The 7,790-nt window shown below is 41.9% G+C and overlaps 1 protein-coding gene across 1 annotated transcript; it reads left to right on the top strand.

Annotated features, from left to right (window-relative positions):
- The first annotated feature begins 2,923 nt into the window (after positions 1–2,923).
- LOC132875403 (uncharacterized) lies at positions 2,924–7,510 on the top strand. The gene is made up of 6 exons (XM_060912176.1): positions 2,924–3,665; positions 3,776–3,953; positions 4,722–4,939; positions 5,254–5,526; positions 5,733–5,839; positions 6,488–7,510. Exons 1-6 carry the CDS (start codon positions 3,331–3,333, stop codon positions 6,724–6,726), a joined length of 1,350 nt encoding a protein of 449 aa, XP_060768159.1. The 5' UTR covers positions 2,924–3,330; the 3' UTR covers positions 6,727–7,510.
- Positions 7,511–7,790: the final 280 nt, after the last annotated feature.

Below are 7,790 nucleotides of genomic sequence, written 5' to 3'. Positions count from 1 at the left end.
CTTGGAGTTTCACAACAGTACGATCTTCTGAGTATATTTGAGGAGGTCTTGGAGAACAGTGTAGTGTTTAAGTGCTATTCTTTAGAGAACAAGAAAGCCACATGCTTTGAAGCTTCAGAAAAACAAGGTGACCTTCAGGTTGAAATGCTACTCCTGGAAGGAGGACTGGCGTGCGAAATCATGTCTGAGAAATCACTCACTGATGCAACTGTAAGCACGATAAAGTCATCTATAAAGTACTCAGATAACCTCCAAATGGACGAAGAATCCAGCAACTTCATTGTTGTCCCTGCTTTCTTGAAAAGCTACATTGAGAATCAGTTACCAGTTTTTGTGGAGAATGCACTACGGGCTGTTGAGATGTCCCGGGGGCGAGAATACATGATCGACACCTCACCGGCTGCGGAAAGGGAAACAGCAGACAGTCCCGACAGACACCAGTACAAAGCAATAATTCCAGTGGACTTCAAAGCAAGTGGTGTGCTGGAGAAAAACAAGAAGTGGGGGAATGGTCTGCAACAATTTTTGGAGTTCAAGCACCAACTTGCAATTTCACCGATATCCAACGTGACAAACTACTTGTCAAATTTCCATTACTTTAAAAGGTACCTCAGTAGGAGTGGTATATTTGGTGTTTCTGGTACGTTAGGAGGTCAGGCAGATCGGGACTTTCTGGCAAGACATTATAAAACAAAGAGCTACACTGTTCCTGCATATCGCCATAAAAGAGTGGTCGAGCTTCCAGTTGTCCAGGTGAAAGGTGGGAGGCACCACTGGATCCAGACTATCTGTGAAACTTCACGGGAAGTAACAGAGAGAGGACAAGTCATCTTGGTCATTTGTGAAGATGTTAAAACAGCAGATGAACTACATGAGAAAATGCAAGATGGAGGCAGATATAAGGCAGAACAAATTACTCTGTACACAATCAGCGAGAGGCACAACATTGAAAAAGAGAAATTCTGTGCAGGCAGAGTCATCATCGCTACAAATCTCGGAGGACGGGGGACAGACATAAAGGTGGATGAAAGTGTGAATAAGTGTGGTGGTCTTTTCGTTCTTCTTACTTACTTTCCACACAACCGAAGAGTGGAGAAACAGATATTTGGACGTACGTCTCGAAAAGGCAATCCCGGCATGGTCCAGATGGTCGTAAACTGTGATCAGCTCGCACCCGCTTACCAAGGCCAGTCTGTGGAAATCATGAGACAGCTAAGAGAGGATTATGAAATTAAACGGATCCATGACATGGAAAGTGATGAGCTGGTTGAAATAAACCTAAAGGAGGACCTGTTCTCCACATTCTGTAGGTTGCTGAAGGACTTTGATGGGCATTACACACAGGAAGAAAAACTGGACCCCTTGCAGTTGCAGCTCAGTAATATTCCTGATTGCTTTACACGTTATCAGGCTAAGTTTGATTATCAGCCTGCCATGAATTCTTTGAAAGAATCTTGGGCCTTGTGGTTGACACTTCATGAGGAGCACATCAACAGGCATGATGACTTCAGTCAACTTGAAGCAGACCTTATCAGGACGATGAACGAAACAAGTGGAAAGCTGCTGCAAGGAGAATGCGATAATTTCTATGATCACATCAGACAGGCAATTGTAAGAACTGACCTACACTGCCGAAACAAATCCAACAGTGACTATGGAGCTAAATCTTACTGGCAAAAAGTTACAGACGCTGACCCACGCTACAAGGCTGTGGCACTTTATAACCAGGCGTACATCACCATCAACCTCTGCAAGGGGAACTATAAAGCAGACGCTATGAACCTGCTGAAAGACGCAAAGAAATCCATCGAGGTCCACGTCTCAGAAGTCTCAAACACAATGGTCTCATGTAACTTATCAGTCACTGGGAACAAAGATCAGAGCGCAGACAACAACTTTCAGAGTCAAATGGAGGCCAGGATGAACATCTTTAAGTCTTGGATGACATACATTAATAACGCACTGAGTAAACTTACAGAGCTGGAGAAAAACAACAGTGACGCCATTACAGAGGACTGTTCAGTCTACACGCTTTCCGATGAGAAGAACTTCATCGTCACAAATGAGCTGAGAGCGTTATACGACTACGGCCTTGGTGTTGTTTTTGAGGTCAAAGAGAAGCCCAAGTTTTGCTTCGACGCTTTGATATGTTTCATACTCGGGGTGGTTCAGGTGCTCGCTGGAATTCTTGTGTGTGCGCTGACACTTGGAACAGCCTCCCAGTTTGGACTGAGTCTGATTTCAGAAGGAGTGTCGGACATGATCAGTGGAATAGAGGGGATGATAAAGGGCACATTCGACTGGGCGTCCTGGGCAATATCGAAGAGTATCAGCATCGGCCTTTCTTTGCTAACGGCTGGGTTTAGCGTTATCAAGAAAGCAGTTACCTCAGTGTTTAAAGTGACAAAAAGTCTCCTCAATGGTACGAAGTCTTTCTCTTCTGTTGCCTCCAAATTCATCAAATCAGGAAAGGCAGTGTTTACTTCAGTCAAAGGAAACATTAAATCAGGTTTATCGTCCCTCACAAAGGAATCTTTTAAGTCAACAATGAAAAGCACAACATCTTCTGCAGCGCTCAAACAGAACTTCAAATATGCAACGAAATACGCAGTTCAGGAAATCGCGAAAAAATCTGCGCTCAGTCTCGTGAACTACGCAATGGATGCAGCATTTCAGGAAGTCTTTAAGAAGATTTTAAAAAGCGCCTTTGAGGATGTTGTTACTTCATCAGTGAAGCAGAATAGTAAACTGGGTCAGACTCTTCTCGAGGTCATCAGCTCAGGCATTCCGAAAGCTGCTTTGAAAAAAGAGAATTTTAAGATTAACCAGAATTATGAGAAGCAAATTAAAAAATCAGTCGATGTGCTCTGCAAAGAAATAACTCCTCACCTCATACTGAACTGTACCACAGCACGGGAGGTTATCAGCAAACTCTCTGACGTGTGTACACAAGCAACAGAGCTGATGAATAAAGCGAACCTGTCAGGTGTGCTGGAAGCAGGAACGATCGCCGTGAAACTAGCTGAGTACACAACAATTTTTGTTCAAATATTGGGTGCCATACCAACAAAGGAGATAATAGACCAGAAATTTGTTCCAGAATTACTGAAGAGCATCGGTGAGCTTCAGAATGACATAACAAAGTATGACTATGATGGATGACACAATTTACATGACGTACAACGCCTTCGAGGAGAACTTCTACAGATTATCGCTCAAACGGTTTCTGAGCAGTTTGTCAGCTCCTGCTCTAAGCATATCACTTCTTTACTGACCAACACATTTAAGAGTCAGGTGAGCAGTGCTGCTGGAAAGGCGGTGGACCACATCATGCACAGACAGAAAACTCAGCGTTTCTTTGATGACCAGAGGCAAAAGCACAAGAAATCTGCAAGCCACAAGAAAGTGGAGCAGCTGTCCGATGAGGACAAAACAAAACTAATACAGTATACAGAAGATATGAGCAAAGACGGTCAGCCTGTTACAGCCCTCGATGTGTACGTGCTCACAAAAAGTAACCTGCTCCATGGAAAAGGAATTCAACTCACAGTTGTTGATGAAAACGGAAAACAGCTCACTGAGGAACGGTACCCAGGAACCAACAAATCAGCAGGTGATATAAAACTGAGGTTGACCAAATCTGCAAAATCCCTACATCTACCACAGTAAGACTAATCACTAGATCATTCTACAGCTCACTTACAGAAATACATTTCAGGGTTGACGCTTATGAACTGAATGTACTGAGCAGAGTTACTTTTCCTTATAAAAACAGAGCTGGTGTGCAGCTGTATGGTGGCCATTTTGACCTTATACAAGAGGATGGCCGGATAATCAGCGTCAGCTCGGATCCTCAGAACGCTCTTTATCACGCAGTAGCACAAGCAACTGGCAACGAGACAGAAGACCCAAAGAAAGAGGCTTTGGTGCTACGTGAGAAAGTGAAAAAGGAGGTGAGTAGTTTTAACGTGTGGCTCCGATTCCTTCATACAAGATACAAGATGCCTTTATTGTCACTGTACAAGTACAGTGAGATGTCGTTTGGAACAAGCCAGCAGATGCTCAGTTACTGTAAATTTACTAAAGTATAAAAGTATTTATAAAAAGTGTAAAAGTACTTCAATAAAAAGTAATACAAGCACAGATATACACGGTACAATCATTGAGGTAATATGCATAAATGAAAGAGTAAGATTATGTATATAATAAAGTGCATGAGTATTGCACAGAGAGGAGTATTGTACTAGTATGTTATTCATGGAACCGTGTGTGCGCATCCTGAGTGTAAAAGCCACACTTTAGTTGTTGATCCGCTCAGATTTAATGATACTGAGATCACTGACTGTTTTTCAGATGGATGGATGTGTGATGAAACCAAGGTATTGTTCCCTCCCCAGAGTTGATTATTTTCCGATCAGCTTTTTTTTCTCTCACTTGTCCACCAGCACTGTATTACCACAATGGGTCACTACATCGTTCCTGTTGCTGATTCAGCAGTTGATCTGCCCTGGATAGATGAGATAAATCTATAATTAGTGTTTTTGGGGCATGTGGCTGTGGAAGCAGATAATCACGTGAGAATGCTCTAACGCTATAAACAGAGAGACGTCCTGAGAAAAACCCAGTCCTGACCAATCAGCGTGCAGTTTTACTCAGTCACATGCACATGACACGAGATGATCTGGACTGTGTTTAATCTCACACTCTTGATTTCTCATTAGATCCAGACAAACCTTGAATTATACACACCCATGCTCAACCTCCAGAGAGGATACGACTTCTCTCACAAAAACCCCAGGAAATACAGCATCACTAGAGGAAGTCATAAGGAGGCTGACGTGGCGCTGCAGGAATACTTCCAGAGTGTTAAATTCATCAGGAGTGACGACCGCATCCTCATCAGAGTGAACCATCTCGGCTTTGTTGGTGAAAATAAAAGGTAAAGTATCTGATTGCTTTGAGGTCGTTTTTGATATTTATTCACATCAAACCAGCACGGTGTACAGAGACCCACGATAACGTCACAGGATTAAACTGATAGCCCAATAAATAATTATAATGTAAGTATTAAAATAATAATATACAGTTTTATATATAAAATGTGTGTATACACAGAAAAATATATATAACCGGGGTGTCGCGTGTCATTGGATTTTATTCTGTACAGCTGCAAGAAATGAGTTCGAGGGAGATCAAATGCTCACTTGAGCTCCCAATTAGCTCACTAGTTTAATTCTAGTTCTCTCTCGGCAGAGTTCTAAGTGCTCGGAAGTCCAGTAAGAACACCACTGGGATACTTAACACGAGCCATATTCCCCCAAAGGACTCCATCAGACAAGCCTGGATGTTCATGGAGAACTCAGGCTCAGTGACCGAGTTTAGAGATAAAAACCTGGAGCTTTATAAACTGATCAGCAGCATAAAGACGGACAATAACGGACAGAATCTGATTGCCATGGAGGTTCTGGGACAGGATCACAAGCGGGCTTTAACTACGGGCCCAAGCGACCGCTCGCAGATGGCCAGGTAACATTCACGCTCGGTGTGTTCACGGTTACGGACAAAACCTTCACGCAAGGCAGTTTTACAGAATTACAATCAACATTACGAGAGTTTGAAGTGGTTTTAAACATTTAATACTTTAAGTACAACATTATAAACATTAAGCAGTTGATTATTTACTGCATTAAAACAGAAAGAAAAATCTGCTTTTAACATTTATTTTTTTGCAGGAAACTTCTAGCAGACACCATGATCACTGGAGATGTAGAGCTTCTGCTGAAACGCTGCATGATTCTGCATCACCCACTTACCGCACAAAAGTTCAGAGGCGCTCTGGGTAAGAACCTCGGTGGGGTTTGTCCTGAAACAAGCATGTGCATGTTCTGCCCTCCAGTAGGGGGTGTGATTTGTCGGGGTGTTTACGGTGGACACGATAACGCAGTAGTTACAGGTAGTTTCACGACGCTGCTGCTGATTAATTTAATAAATAACAGCAGCTCTGACAGGAGTGCAGCTGCAAATCACAGCTGTATATTAACACTATCATTCTAATACGTTATTGTTTCTATAGCAACAGTTCATTCACAGGGACGTGAACCGCAGACGCTCCACTGATCACAATTAAAAACTTGTGTGATCTGTGACAAATTAGATCAGAGAGATTAAAGAGGTTCATTGTCTTTTGAGCCAGAAACACTTCTACAGTAGAATGAAATAATGATCTCCATGGCCTCAGTGCAGCATGACAGAACACACACACAACAGTGAACACAGTCAACACCACATTGTGCAAAAGTTAGAGGAAGTCAGAGGGGTACGGCGCAATGGACAAAGACAGGAAATACAACATGAGATATTAAATACAGCAGAACTGATGGTCTCAGAGTAAAGGCCCTGATGGTCTCGGAGTAAAGGCCTTGATGGTCTCGGAGTAAAATTGTTGTTGTATTGCTGCACTTGATTTTGTTCTTTTGTGTAATTCCAGGTGAAAGCATTCCGGCTGAGAGCCATGTTTTGTCCCATGACGGTATCCGAGGCTACTACAAAGCAGGGTACAGAAACCTGGTGTTGGAGTACAGCCGCATGGGAATCCTGGATCAGAACCAGCGTGAGCGTCTGGACCAGTGGGTGATTCAGGACCAGCACGAGGACACAAACAGTGCAGAGTACCACGAGCTTCTGCAGGGATTACAGAAGAACAAGGCAGAGGGAGAACATGTCTAGTGTTAATGAACACATGTCCTCTTCTTTCACCTCATGGTAAATATGATGGTGGTGGTGATGGTGGTGGCTATAGATAGCAGGAAATGAATGATCTCTGCTACTGAAATCATATTAACTAGAAAAAAAATCACATTTTAGCAAGTAAAGTAATTTTGTTCTCTTAAGAAGCAGTAGAACAGAATAAGAGAATTTAAAACTTCAAATCAGTAAAATTACAGCATAGCAAATTCATAATTTCGTGTTTTGATTATAGTTGCACAGGTATACATGATCATACTGTTCAAACGTGTGTTTGGGGTTGAAATGTGGAAGGAAAAGTATTATAGCGTTCTTCTACAAATCAGAAACTGAATTACAAACATCCTGCGATGATCTGGCGATTTGTCCAGGGTGTACCCCGCCTCTCGCCCTTAGTCAGCTGGGATAGGCTCCAGCCCGCGACCCTGCACAGGATAAGCAGTTATAGATAATACATGGATGGATGGATTTACAAACATAATCATGGTGTGGGGTTGTGATTAAATTTCAAATATATATATTAAAAGAAATAAAATCCAGAAACAGTTCTTCAGGAGCTCGTAGACTGATGTCCACGTTACAGCTTCGCAGTGTGGATCAGGAACACGCTGAGATTTCAGTCTTCTCTCTGATTAAAAGGTAAAATTCACACAGTGAAATCATTTTAATTAAAATTGACTGCTGAATTTATAATAACTTCATTCTTTCATAATCAGTGAAATGAGGAGATTTTATGATCAGAATCTACGTTTTACACACAAGTATTATAGACTGTTTGGTTATTAATCTGTATGATGTTGGTGTACAGATTTATATTTGGAACTGATTTACTCACTTTCTGAAAATTTCACCAATAAAATTTTTACTAGCTTATTTTTGTGCCTGTTTTATTTCTTAAAAAACAAGATGCAAAAAAGAGACACATTGTCTGGACCAATCAAATTGCTGGATAGGTTTGAACACACCCACTCATTATCATATAAGCAAGGAGGAAAGATATAAATGAGTAAAGGTGTGTTGGAACGGATCAAACAGACAAAATAAAG

The sequence above is a fragment of the Neoarius graeffei genome, chromosome 28, assembly GCF_027579695.1.
Source record: "Neoarius graeffei isolate fNeoGra1 chromosome 28, fNeoGra1.pri, whole genome shotgun sequence".
NCBI classification, from domain to species: domain Eukaryota; kingdom Metazoa; phylum Chordata; class Actinopteri; order Siluriformes; family Ariidae; genus Neoarius; species Neoarius graeffei.
This window is presented reverse-complemented; position numbering and strand designations above follow the sequence as displayed.

Excerpts from the sequence above, each read along its gene's own strand:
- LOC132875403 (XM_060912176.1), top strand. The coding sequence starts at position 3,331 with ATGCACAGACAGAAAACTCAGCGTTTCTTTGATGACCAGAGGCAAAAG. Across the intron at positions 4,940-5,253 it reads TTTGTTGGTGAAAATAAAAG|AGTTCTAAGTGCTCGGAAGT; the intron begins GTAAAGTATCTG and ends CTCTCTCGGCAG. Across the intron at positions 5,840-6,487 it reads AAAGTTCAGAGGCGCTCTGG|GTGAAAGCATTCCGGCTGAG; the intron begins GTAAGAACCTCG and ends GTGTAATTCCAG.